The following is a 14,184-nucleotide window of genomic DNA, read 5'->3' as shown; positions in this document are numbered from 1 at the left end:
CCTCCAGGGTGTCTGTGCCCTCCTGTAGCTCAGAATATATGTTGGCAAGGGGAAAGGTTTCAAGAGTAGTTAAGTACCAACCTGATGTGAGAAAAGGGGTGGGTCCAGACAGGAGAGAAATCTCCACAGGATCCAAACCCTGTGAGAGGTATCCCTAGGGTCAGCAGTCTCACAAGGAGGTGAGGGCAGAGGAGATTTAATGAAAAGCATCTTAGTGCCTGAAATAAAATTTTAAGGTTAGAGACAGCTTTTCATAGAGGATTTCTGCTGGTTAGCCTTCAGAAAAATGCAGGCAAGCACTCCAGTAGCCTCTGCTTTCCCAGACCCCACTCTTATAGGTGCTCCAGGTTCATATTTTTCTTCTCCTGAGATACCAAAAACCACAATTGTAATAACAATTATTTCTTCCTTCCCATACCTGTTACAAGAAATGCTTGGATTGAGACAAAACCAAATGAAAGCTGGTGTGAATTTGTCCTTACCTCTCTGGACCTTTCCGTGGGGATTATGCAACAGGCCTCTTTGAAAATCCCTGCTACTTTCACCTCCTGTCTGTACATTATCTCCTGAGGCTGCTTTTCCTTTCATCATCTCTCAACAGCAAGGGGGAGCCTTTCTGTTTTGTGGCTTCAGGTTTCCATGTTAGAACAGCCTCCTGGTCAGCCCCAGCTGATGTTCAGGCTTTCTAGTCAATTCATCTTTTTGGGGACTTCCTCTCTGAAAAGGCACTTTACTTTCAGCCATGTCTTGGGGGATTTCAGTCTAACGAGAACATAATCAGGATTATACAATCTTTCATCATTATCCCTAGCAATTTCATCCCAGTGATTAAAAAAAAATAAAAAATGGAGGAGATACCAAGACAGACATCCCACTCAGAGCAGAGTTCACAGTGGTGCGAGATACAGAATATCAGCATCAAACAGTTTGAAACAGGTACGTATATAGATTTTCTAAACAATCACACACCCTGCTAGTACCATACTAATGATACTGAAGCTTTCACTTGCCTGCAATTCAAAGTGCTGCATTTTTAATATCCTGGCATCACAGATCTCTATCTGCACTTGTATCCAATCACAACTCCCCTGAGCCATGTAATTCCTGCTGCCGGAGATACTGTCTAAATATCCTAGATTATATTTACTGTGCAATGCCTTAAACAATCCTGAACCACTCCCAGGGGGATGTTCCAGTTGTAACTCTGTGCAGTTGTGTTCTCCAGCAACTCCTGGGCTGCAGCCAGGTGTTACTCAGAGAAAGCTCTGATTTGAAGCCCCCAGATATCTTGCCTAAAGAAGAACCACAGGATGTATGTAGCTTGTTGTTGGTATTTTTCAGATAATGCTTTCCAGACTGGATTTACAGTTGACTGTATTTTCCATTAGGCTGTGTGGCTGCAACTGCTTCCTCTCTAATTGCAGGTATTTCAATGTGTGGTTTTCCCTCATTTTGTCAGATTAAAGCACTGGGGTGATTGATTTTGCCAGCACAGAGCAGGGCAGGAAAGGGGACTGAGACTTGAGATGGTCAAGGATCTTCTGAGTAGGAAGGAAGGAAAAAGAGCCTGAGGTGTTAACCAGGGTTCCTCTAGTTATTGTAAAGGTCAGAAAAGACTCCAGCATGCATTAAAATCTGCTCTTGAGACTACTACATGATGCCGGTCTTGGAGCTCTTCACTGGCGTTCCCTGCCAGGCAGGTCAGTAGCAGAAGTCCTGTGTTAGTACAGGTGCTTCACACCCACCAGTGGTGTTTCTTGGCTTTGGAGCAACTCCCAATGTTTCTTACTCCCACTTGTGTGTGTATAGGCTGTGTAGAAGGTGTTTTCTCTGCACTTTGGTGTGGGAAAGTCAAAGCTCTGTTTCCATGTACTACTTACTTGTTTTTTTCTGTTTTCTAGGCATCTGCTTGGATGCCTGGAGGGGAGGAGACACAACTCTGGTTTGTGTATGCAGCAAGTTCCTAGTGCATCTCCCAATCCCAGCCAAGGAAAGGCTGCGTCTTATAGCGATAAAAATAGATGCTACACTTGATCCCAGCCTAAAGGCACTGCTGTGGAGGCAGGATGTTTGACTAAAGATGGTGGGATGGATTTTGTTCAGGTGTTCCTATAGTACAGTGTAATCCAGCTGTGACCTGGGGGATGTGGCAGGGCTTGCAATGAGCACCTGCTTTTTCAAGGTGCAGGATGGCCTGTTTTGGCAAATCCAGAAGTGAGGGGTAGAGTAGGGGAACAAAGAAAATGTGCCTGTACAGTTGAAACTTAATTTTTCCTACAAAATTTAGGGACTTTTGAGTTTATTCAAGACTCATATCTAAATGCTTGGTTTGCTTTGAAGATTTCAAACCTTCCAATTCCAAATCAGGCTCCTTTTAAAGCCTTTGTTCTCTTTAAAGGCTAATGTGCCTATGCCATTCCTTGACATTTTTAGCATAATATAATAAACATAAACAGATATCATCCATGTGGAGGCAGTGGGAAGCTTTGTCTCTTTTATCTCAATTTCTCTTTCTTCTAGCAGTCTGTTTAAATAAGTGGGAAGACAAGGGCAAGATAGCATTTCAGGCTTTTGCTCCAAAAAAGGTAGACTAGTACAGTTAGGGGATTTTTAAAAAGTTGGTGTGCAAGAAAATTAATTGGGCATTCCATTTACTATAAAATAAAAATGCTCAGCTATTCTCGTATGCTGTCCTCCAGTTTTCATTAATAAGTGATCTACACAGCAGTTACTGTTCTGTGACATTTGGAAAAGTTATGAAACAGCAAAGGAAAATAAAAAGAACTGATTCATAGAACAGATACTCTGTAAAATGTCCTTGACTTTTAAAAATATCCTTGGAAAATGTTATTCAGGAACAATATAGTGACACTGAAATGCATCTCTTTACTGCTTTTTTTTGGTGTTTTGTCTGTATCTGTAGAATGCTGTCAGCAAGAGTTTGGTGTCTCGTGGAAGAATGGAAGGGAGAGCAAGGGTCCTGAGCTACCCAGCATGGCCCCAGGAGCCAGGAAACCCTTAATCCACTCCCAAGCAAGTCCAGTCCTGCTGCAGCTCCACTAATGGTCAAACAGCTGAGCTGGCCACAGCACCTGTCAACAGGCAGGAGCTGTGTGCCTGTAATAAACTGGAGGGACTGAGCAAACTTGGGTCTGGCAGTGCTTGTCCACAGAAATCATGTTGCTTGCCCACACCTCCCTTTGCTTTTAGCTTGAGCTTTTAGCACCCTCTGCTCCTGAGGGGAAGGCTCCACTAGCAAACACCTGTAAAGTTTTTGGTGGCTTGAGTCATTTTACTGTGTTATCCCCTCTGCTCATCTTCTGCTTTTGGCAGTCCAGCTTCAAGTCTGCTTTTGCTTGGAAGTATGCCCAGAGCATGGTCATTTTTCTTGTTTCTCTTTCCAAGAAATGAAAGTGCTTGGAAGCCTTTGGATTAAGCAGGGAGAGAAAGATGGGTGTGAACTTTGAATTTTGGTATTTGCTTTCTTTTACCTTGCTGGGGTGGTAGAGGTAGATGTTTTCCTTTGTGTTTCTTGCTGTTGTTACACAGACAATGCAGCCTAAAATCAGCCACTGCCAGGAGGGGTAGTTTTTCCCTCCTTTCTTAGACATTCATTCCTGTAGAAGGAGCTGCTTGGTGAAGAATCTGTATGGCTAAAAATAACATTTTATTATTTTCAGTGAGATAAATCCCCCTGTCAAGCTCACCACAAGCTGCACAGACCCTGGTACTGATAGGGAGGAGCTGTTCTTGCCTCACCGTCTAATTCATTCATCACAGCCTTGATTATTTGCTAGTGTCAAGTAACTGTACAATCTCGTTTGAGCTATTTCACCATGAAATAAAGAGGAAACAGACATCCTCTGTTTTAGCAGGTGAGGATACATATGTGAAAGCTAATGTGTAGTCATTTAGGTATTTAAAACAGATCCAAAGCTGTGGAGGGAGCCCTTCTATTCGGCCCTTTTACTACATAATATGTGAATTAAATGTGTTTTCTTATATATGTCTTGTCACATGTTTTTCTAGGGCCTAGGGGCTGCATGTCCTGCATTAGACCAATGCATTTCATCATAACACGATTGTTTGGTGACAGACAGTTCTGTCCTGAACAGCTGGATGCATCTAATGCCACCTATTTTTCATGTGTACAGTTTGCCAGCCCTTTAAAAATACTAGGGATTGGAGAAGATCCTTTGGGTAACATGCATGCTCAAAACCACGCACATGCACAAAATCAGAGGTAGGGGTTCAGTGGAGATGGGATTGGGGATGCAGAGGTTATGGAAAAAAAGCCACAAGCAAAAGATCTGTGGCTAGGAAACTCTCAAGGTGTGTCTCTGGGATAGATTTCCCTTCATCTCTTCCCCATCCTGCATGAATCATAGTGTTTCTAAAGCACAGGTTGTTTTTTTGTTTTTGCAGACAACCCCTGCATGATGTGAGTGAAGACGCTGTGCCAGTTCTTCTTATGTGTTGTACATTTTATGTGACTATAAAAATAAAAATTTATGCTCTTTGCTGCTTACTGTCTACATTTTTTCCTCTCATGTCTGCTCTGAGCAGTCATAAAAAGGTTACTTGTGCTGTAGCAGGGATTTAAGATCAAGGATTTTTTTAGCTTGCAGGGAGGCTCTTCCTTCCTATCTGCATTCAAACCAGATAATTTCTCTTCTGTTAGCAGCAATATCAAACCCTGAAAACCAATGGAAGAGGCTTCCTTTGACCTAAATGGTGCAAGGCCAAGCTTTTAGGCTCCTGTTTTGTGTGTCAAAGACTATTACTGTCACAGGAAGCATAAGCAGCCGTAGCTTTCCTGCATAGTAACAGAAGACTGTGCTTCTAAAAATTGCTCGACAAAGTGTTTTTGCAGAGCAGCCTCCCCAGGGTTCTCCATCTGTTTTCATATGGAGATTAATAACAAATTGTTTGGCTAATAAACTGTTCCTTGCTGTCTCTGAAATATGACCATTTCTTTTCCTTCCCTCCCATGGTGGACAGTTATTAGATTCCTGTCTGCCCTGAGTTCACACATGGGAGGCATTGCTGGTATGAGATGCACAGCAATTGTTAATGTTTCAGCTCCACAGCAAGGCTTTTAAAGGGTGAAGATTTTGGTGTGTGGCTGAAGGAACTGGTGCTATGGACAGCTGTGTAGTTTTGAGAGCTGGCCTTATCTTTAGAAGTTGTAAAGAAAAGGAAGAGAGAAAAATTAAGCTCTTTGTACACTACTGTGATTTCTGCAAGAGCCCATTTCTTGTTCACAATTACAGAGAAAATATTCCCAAGAAAAATGGGACTGAAGCTTGAACCTGTTCAACTCAGCAGCGCTGCTGTGGGATGTAGGGCTGATGGTGGTATTTTGAAGTGCTGTGTTCAGAAGTTCTGGACCAGCTGGCAGGAGATATTCTAGCTGCTTCATTGGGAAACCAATGAGAGAAAAATATGCATGTACTGTGAGAACAGGCATAAGATCAGGAGGGATCTTTGTGATCTTCAATCTGACTGCTCCCTTATGCAAACCAGAGGACTTCCCCTCTTCTGGTCAAGTACAGGTGACCAAAATTCTGCCAGTATAGGCTGTCCAGATTTGGAGGTTTCCCATGACAGCTTATCATGCATGATAGATACCATGGGACACCTACCCACTTTGTTAAAACACCTACCTAACATCTGCCCTGTATTTGCATCTTTCAGCTTTTTATCTTGCTTCATCCTCCTCTGCTGGGTCACAAGGACCTCCTACATGCTTTTGGTTTTGGTGTAGACAGACTGACATCAGATTTTACCTTCTTGTGCCTTAAACAGAATAATCTGGCCTCCTTCATTTCCTTATCCCAAGGGCTTTGACTCAGCCACAGCAACAGTTCTTCTTAGGGGCTTGTCCCCCATTCCCTCTCCTTTTATCAGCAAGAGGAGAAACTGAGCTGCCACTCTCAGATTACCCTGTTGTGGAGGTGTTTGCAGTCCTGGTGATAACTCACAGAGGCAGTAGCTGCTATAGTGGGGTGGGAACATTAGACATAGCAAAATAACTTGGGTATAGGATCATAGGCATCTTCTGGACATTAATCAGCATTCTGCCTGCGTGGTGAGCACAAGAACAGGACACAGATTGGCAGTGCCCATCTGTGAGAGATTCAAAAGAGACATCACTTTGCTCCTTGCACAGTCAAGGCTGACATAGTCTTTTGGGCTTTGGCATTACACTGAGAACTGACATTAGCTTATCATCCACTGTGAGTTTAAGCAAGGCCCAGCTGGATCAACTTTAAGGAAAAAAAAAAAAAAAAAAGCCCAACTATAGATATTTGCTTGTAGCTTTGTGTTATTTTTAAATGTTACTTGTAAGTCATTGCCTTCTCAAGTCAGTAGGGACTGAACATGCAACTACAGCCAGGGACTTTGGGAATCTAAGAAACTTCTGTTCTCTAGACTTTTAGTAGGTTATTACAGAAGTGATGCTTTTGGTTTCTGTGTTTCCTGTTTTTCTCACTTTTGGAAGCAGAATCTAACTTTTGTCTCAGGGGCTTATTAGGCTCAATCAGTTAATTTTAGGGTTTTATAGATACAAACCATGAATTTTTACAGCTGATTTTCAGAGAAAAATGTTAGAGCCTACTGTACTTTCTGAATGAATTCACTACAAAGAGACAGTTTATTCCATAGCATAAATTCATTCCATTTACTCATGAAGGCATTTTTTTAAAAAAACAACAAACAAAAGCTTACATGAATTTCTGTTTTCCAGTATGTCTACTAATTTAGGCATACATATTTTAAGGCAGGTGATGGCAATCTAAACAGACTCTTTCCAGCCATGCTGCAGAGCTAAAAATATTGTCTGCCCAGTGACTTAGAAGTAGTCTGGCTTCTGGGGTATGCTGAATCTTGAGGGGTTTTTAAGTCCATTTTATGTGTCTAAATGAGAAGATTTATTTTCTCTCATGCACAAAAATAATCTGAATTGTTGAATTCTTCAAGCCTCCGTAGAGCCAAATGGGCAAAGTCTTAGGTGTTAAAGTGATACAATTACAAGTTTTGTGTGGGTGTGGTATGTGTAAGTGTGAGCATAGGAGGCATAAATAGTTGATCTAAAGTTCTGCACAAAATTTAAAACACACCAGCAAAATCTTAGATCTGTGGGAAGGCCAGGATCATACTGCTGAATTTAAAAATGCTCAACTTTTTTCTGTCATCCATTCAAAACTCTTTCCCCAGTATTATGTAGGCTATAAACTATGATACCTGTGTCTTAGTTTCCTGTTAAAGGAAAGACTCAGTTACTAGGTAGAAGCATAATTGTTGGTCGCATGCATTCTTTTAAACACAAATATTCATGTAAATGTTCAACAGAGCTCTTCAGAATTGTTAAAAAGTTATTCATTGTATTCAGATTTGTACCTAAATGCTTCATGAATACTTGGCACAGTCAGTTTCCTTAAATGTTAGGAAATCCAAGAACCATTAATTCTTTTTCCATATTCATGAAGCAGGATTTGTCTACCTCGATGCATGTTTAATTATGTGTTTTTTACTTAGGCAGCTTTCCCATGGATGACAGTTTCACTTGATATCGCTGTTAACTTTGCTTGAATGAGGAGCAAAAATTTATTTTTGCTAAAAAGAGTTGTGAAGACTTGTGTTATTTTCTCTGCGCAATCAGAAGAATTTACTGTGGTTCCCAATTCCCTCTCCAGCAAAGTCACCTTAATAATAATTTTGCTTTAAATCCACTGTATATTCTGTGTTTTTAAAGTATGGCAACACTACATTTTGCTGAACTGTTACAGTTTGAAACATCCTGATTTTGACATAATTTGATTATTTTTTTCTAATATCCTTGCATAAGGGGAGTAAATCATTAGACAATCAAAATGAGAAAGGCTGGCACCAATATAGCTGTTGTAATGCTGGACAAGCACAGTGTTCCTGCTGCAGTTGTCTGTAGGCCAGTCCCTTAAATTAACCTCTTAATTAAGTCCCTTAAGTTAACTTCTTTCTCATCTATGGTTTCAATCTTTATTCTGATGCATTTGGGCCAAAACTATTGTCTTCTGTTTCCAGCATTACAGAGGAATGTTAAATTCATCCAGTAAGCTGGCTATGTTTAATCCCTTCTTATAAATGTTAGTACTGTTTCCAGTAGCTTTGGTTTGTTATAGTGAAAACTGGACCCTAAGACTCAAGATAGATTAGATACCACAAAACATGTATCCATGTAAGAGAACTGATGGTAAGGACAGTAATAGAGATCTTCAGATGACATTTAAACCACTTGGAAGTAACCCTTTTTATTAAAATTCTGCCAATCTTTTCTGTTTGGTAAGACAAAGACACTTTTTCAGCCTTCTCTCTCATTTTAGGCTGGGAATGGAGTGCATAGTTTGGATACCAGCAGTGGGACAACTAACCAGAACACAGCATCCATGGGACCATTGTTAATCAATGACTTCTAAGTGCAGGATTGGTGCTGTTGGATTTGAAACAGGTGCTACAAGATGCCAGGTGAGGTGACTGAGAGCAGCAGCGGGATGGAGGAGACCGTGCAGAAGGACAGCAAGTCCGGAGGCCAGAGCCCTCGCTGTGGCACAATGAGAAGGGCTGTGGCAACCACTGTGACCTTTGATGGGGAAGCCACTATGGACCGGAGGAAAAAGAAGAAGAAAGAGTCCCGTCCTGAGTCAATAATAGTGTATCGGTCTGAGAATGACAATAAGGTGGAAGAAGAACAGGTGGATGAAGAAGGAGGGGAGAGGAGCTCTGAGGAAGGCTCCAAGTTCCTGGGTCAGTCTATGACAGATGGTATGTAATCCTGAGAACTCTCACTTCACATAAGCTGTTTTGATACCATCATGCTCTAAAGTGAAATAGAAGTGACTGTGGGACCAACCCTCTCCAAGACTGCAGGCAAGGAGAGCTTGAGTTCATACATGAAAGTGTTCTGAAACTGAAAGCATTACAGGCTGATTTGGGATGTCTCCTTCAGTTCTTTGCTAGTTTGTTCTCAAACTAGCAAAGTTTGGTTGTTGCTACAGTCTTAGTTTGAATGTATGTGCTGGTTGTGGTGCTATGCATGCATTAAGCCAATGATGTCATTCGAAGCTGTGATCAAGCCACTGTCCATGCCTGAATAACTGCTTGTTAAGTGAAAGGATAGAAGCAGATGGAGTTAGTGGCTCTACCTTTGATAGGGAATTTAACTCATTATCTAGGATTTGTTGTTGCCTTCTGTTTGCATATACTCAGCACTGCTTCCTCTTAAAGGGTGATTATTTGGTGAGGTCATCACGGGCCATCTTGGAATCACTTTCACTTATGCTGTCTGCCCTGGGTACCTTTTCAGGGAAGTGTGGAAGGCAGGTCATGTGGCTAAATACTCTTGTGAGTCAGCAGTGCAGGCTGAGAGGGGCTTAAATGTTCTTGTTCCACCAGATACACTAGATTCCCCCATGATCCCAGACCCTATCCTCATTACTTACCTGCTGACTTCCTACTTTTGCAGAGCACTTCAAGCTGCTCAGCCTCTTTTTAAGAATTTCTGATGACCCTCTTCCAAGCTAGTCAGAATTAAAACCAGGAGGAAATACACTGTAGCCCCAAAGAGGAGTTTATGGCCAGATGGCCCATCCTATACCAATGTCACTTGAAAGCTAAGGCAGTCCCTTTGTAACTTTAACATATATACCAATACTGTCCAGTTTGGTGCCTCTGCCGATCTCTCAGAATGCAAATACAATTTTATGACATTTTGTTAAGTTTTTCTAACCTTCAAAAATTAGTTTGGATTGAGATGCAATGCAAATGTAAAGTGAAATACTAGCAATTCAGGTATAACTCCATGTATGGATGTGCTTATTCCAAAACAAGTATCTCAGTGGTATTTATCTAATTAATCCCAAGTGTCCATGCTGTTCAGCAATAAATCTATGAAGTAAACAGAGAAAACAGGCATACCATTTTCAATTGACTTACTGTGTTGCAGCACTTTCCCTTCATGAATTGTCCCTAGTGGAGATCCTGGAGCTTTCTCCCTTGTGATTTCTATCATCTGGAATTCCTGTCTTTTTCCTCATTAGCTCTTCTTCCATTTTCTTCTGTGGTAATTTTCTTCATACTGCATTGCTTCTTGCCTTCCATCTTTTTAAATTTAGTTTTAACTGTAACTCCGTATGCACTATCTAATTGTCTTTGGGGTCTTTGAGGATTTACACAAAATACTTTGTCCAGAAAATAAATCTGATGTAGAGGAGTTTATCTGTGTTGTAGGTGTCTGGAACATGCCTTTAGACAGCCGATATGTCACCTTGACTGGAACAATCACCAGGGGAAAGAAGAAGGGTCAGATGGTGGATATCCACGTCACACTAACGGATAAAGAGCTGCAGGAACTGGCTAAGTCAAAGGAACCTCCTAAAGAAGATGTACCTGAGAAGAAGAAGAAGTGTGATATTGGGTTAGACAGAGGGCCCCACATCATCCTCTGGACCATCATTTGCCTCCCCATCATTTTTGTAGTGTCCTTCGTGGTTTCATTCTACTATGGAACCATTACATGGTACAACATCTTCTTGGTGTACAACGAAGAGAGGACCTTCTGGCACAAAATCACCTTTTGCCCCTTTTTAATTATCTTCTACCCAATTATAATTATGGTTGTTTCTTTCTCCCTAGGCCTGTATTCAGCTGTAGCCCAGGTAGCATGGTCCTTTGGGTACTGGTGGCACGCTGTCAGGGATATGGAGAAAGGATTCTGTGGCTGGCTCTGCAGCAAGCTGGGCTTGGAAGATTGTTCTCCGTACAGCATTGTCGAGCTGCTTGATTCTGACAATATCTCAGGTAGTCTCTCTGGCAAGAGCTCTGCGCAGGGGGTTGAGACCTCAGCAGTCTGAGCCTTTGTCCTGGATGACTATTTTGGTCACACGTGAGTGTTCTCACCTAGAAAATAATACACTGCTTTGAAAAAAAATATACATATATATTTAAACACAAACTTAATGAATAAAGTATTGGGCTGAGGGTCCTCTTTGAATGTCACAGAATGCAAGAATGCTAGCTTCACATGCTCTGGGTGGGGAGGTGCATGGCTTTCCAAGGATTTCTCATGTGTTGTAGCTAATTACGGCTTCTGGGAATCGTAAGAAAATCCAGGTCTGCAGGGCTCTGGCTGTTTGTGGAGTGGCAGAGATATATTATGAAAAGTCCACTTCCATCAAGGTAGACTTTACTTTTCAGCAGTAGGACATAGTAGTGACCTATGACACAGTGAAAAGAAGTCTCTGCTTGGGGGATGAACTTCAAGAGATAGGAACCTATTCAGAGGTGGAGGCTAAATTGCAAAATGTGTGATGTTCCTGCAGTTTTCTTAGGGTCCTTTCCCAGTCTTTCCAACAAAAGCAGCTAACTTAGGCAGGCTGACTGCTTAGACACTGTCAGAGTCCAGTGTCACAGACCACTGGAATAGTGGGAGAGGACAGCATAGCTGCCAACAAAGGCAAGTGAGTTCTGCGCTGACCTGAAACAGCCCCATTGCACAACGGAAGAACAGGGCTTGCTTTGTAATGCGGTGTGTGGGGACCTGATGGGGGTGTCACCAAGATCCCTCAAGTGCAGGTGCTCAGATAGGTGCTTGGAACACACCTGCAGTGGATCTCTTGATATGTACACTGCTAGGAAGGAACCATCTACAGGAGTCATACACAGTGTGCAGTGCAAACAGTTGCATTATAGGGAGGAAACACCTAAGGAGGTGCCTGTCCCTAAGGAAGGGGCAATCCATTTACATCTCACTGCAATGCAGGTGTGGACTTGCAGCACCTGGATTTCGGGAGGTGGAGTTGAAGGCTCTTGGGATGTGAAGGGCTCTGAAACAAATTACTGTGGGTTTCAACGTGCTCTTATGGAAAAGCTGTTGGACCTCTCCTTTCAGAATTGGGAGTCCAGAAGTTCATGTCCATCTGTGCCTCAGCTCTGGGAATCTGTGTTGCCTTTCCCCACCTTATCCCTCTTCCTGCTTAATTATATGGAAGAGCAATAGATCATACATGATCATACATTCTCCCCGCTTCGTGTCTTACTTTCATAATGGTTTTCCCTCCTTTTTGGATTTTTCATGGCTTCACAGTGGGCTTCCTGACCAGGCTGAGGTGGCCACCATAGGCTAGAAAAAATTTAATTGTCTCTTAAAAAAATTACTAGCAGAAAAGTTCTTTTTTCTTGATCAGCTATTGGGGTTTTGGCCTAGGAAGGAGATGAGCAAAATTAAAGAGAGGTGTAGCAGATTCTAATGGGGGCTGAGTAACACATCTGAAACATGGTTAATTTTCTCAGTGCTCCAGTTCAGCTGGTGCTGCTGGAAAGTCGGTGATCCCCAAGCCAGAGGAGCCCACCATTTTCATGTGTGTAGGTAGGTAAGTTGTGGCATACAGTCTGTCAGTTGCATGGTCACTCCTGTCTCTGAAGGTGTCTCACTTCCCCGGTCTCCCTATCATGGGGAACTGTTCTAGTGTTAGAATGGCAAAAAGAAGCATTCAGAAGCTGTATTTCACAGAAACTAATACTTTGTGTTGCATTTTAAGGTTGAGCTCAAGACTACACTGACTGTCCTGGTTAGAACATCTGGGAACCGGTGATGTATAAACAAGTCCATCTGATCCTCTAGTCCAGACACTGAGAAATAAGTAGTATCTGCTGCATCCTTGATCCCTGGGAGTCAGAGGAGCCTCTTAGCATTGGCTGAAGGCTTAACAGTGAATAACACACAAAACAAATATCAAGAGCAGTCTTGGCCCCACACTTAACTGAGAAAGCAGTGGTGCTCCCTGGGCACAGGTAGAGCCAGGCTGTGTTTGTTGCTTCCTACTTTCATTTTTCACTGGTGAGGTCTTTCAAAGCAATTACCAACTTCCAGAAAAAAAAAAAAATAGACCCCAACGTGTGAGACAATGTCAGGTAGTTTAGTGGGCTTTAAAGGGCTGACATATGCCTGGGACTGGTTCAAGCAGTGGAATGCCTTTCACAGGCCTGTTTGAATCAGGCAGGATGATTTGCCTCTGAATTAATGGAGATGCTGAGGATGAGCCATGCCAGAGCTGGCAGTCTGTAGTGACCTAGTGCAGCCACTCTGCTTAATAACTGTTCCACATGGTAATTGCAGGTTCCCACATGGCTAGAGGGTGGGAATAAGTGATGCTTAACAAGCATTAAGTAAAAGGAAGGTCCACTGGCAAGTGTTCCCATGCTTTGCCTAAAGGGACACTGCTGGCATGAAAGGGATGGATTGTGTATCTTGGCCCTAACATGCAGCAGACAAGTTTGGGGAAAGGATGGCTGGCAAGTGTGCATTGCTGCAGAGGGAGAAAACCCAATTCAGCTGTCACTGCCAAACAGCAGCTGTTCAAGACTAGACCAAAGGCTGGGGTCAGTAGCACAAAGAGCCTTCAGCTTACAGAGGGCTTCAGTGATAAATACCAGCTCATTACACAATACATCCGTGTAAAATGTCTGCTGAGCTGCAGGATTTGCTTTCATGATTGCTAATAGCCGGCTGGAGTGGAGACAAAACCAAATCTGTGCCTCTTACTGCTACGAAGACACAAAGGAGTGTCAGAAGAGTCACAGTACTCTCCCTCTGCAGTGGCAGGTGTGCTTCTGGGTTTGGAGAATATTCTGGAACAATCCATCCTGTGTTTTCTACTTCTTTACACTTAACTAAGCTTGCATTGGCTCCTGCTAAATTCAAGGTGTTCTGTCATTGATTTTGGTGGGTGCTATTTTAAGCTTGGGATTAGTTCTGGTGCTTGGGATTAGTTCTGGTGCTATTTGTAAAAGTTAATTCAGACTTTTCTCTAAACAACTGGATAGCTTTGTCATTTGCCCATTACCTTCTGTAGCAGTTTCCCTGTTGCAAAATATATAATCATTATCAATTGTTGTAAAAGAAAAAAAGCACAAGTTTTTGTCTCGTTCTACCCTGCTTGCAGAAACTCCCAGGTAACTTCTGCTTATGTGCCACTGTCAGAATGCAGGGAATTCCAGTTACTCTGATTGTTGAGTGTGTTTCTGGCTGCTCTAGTCTGGATGTTTTTTAGATAAAAGTACTGTTTGCTGATTGTTATTTTTAATTGCATTCCCTTTTCCCATCCTTGCTGGCCTGGATGGAGAATAAAGATATATGTGGCTTTA

General features: G+C 42.3%; 1 protein-coding gene across 8 annotated transcripts in view; it reads left to right on the top strand.

Moving 5' to 3' along the window:
• The window catches only part of TMEM169 (transmembrane protein 169), a 16,919-nt gene extending 2,735 nt beyond the window's left edge, over positions 1-14,184 (top strand). For 2 of the 8 annotated variants that reach the window (XM_023931214.2, XM_086897943.1), the window contains 3 exons: positions 8,367-8,805; positions 10,270-10,558; positions 10,675-14,184. In XM_023931214.2, coding sequence (XP_023786982.1) covers positions 8,502-8,805; positions 10,270-10,558; positions 10,675-10,822 — 741 coding nt within the window. In that variant the 5' untranslated portion in view covers positions 8,367-8,501 and the 3' untranslated portion in view covers positions 10,823-14,184. Of the gene's footprint in view, positions 1-811; positions 937-8,366; positions 8,806-10,269 lie in introns of all 8 variants that reach the window. The other 6 variants (XM_086897945.1, XM_086897944.1, XM_086897942.1 and 3 more) reach the window with 6 other exon arrangements.

Source organism: Cyanistes caeruleus, chromosome 7 (assembly GCF_971803275.1).
Source record: "Cyanistes caeruleus chromosome 7, bCyaCae1.hap1.1, whole genome shotgun sequence".
In the NCBI taxonomy this organism is placed as follows: domain Eukaryota; kingdom Metazoa; phylum Chordata; class Aves; order Passeriformes; family Paridae; genus Cyanistes; species Cyanistes caeruleus.
Note: the sequence above shows the minus strand (reverse complement) of the source record. Positions and strands in the feature narration are given on the sequence as shown.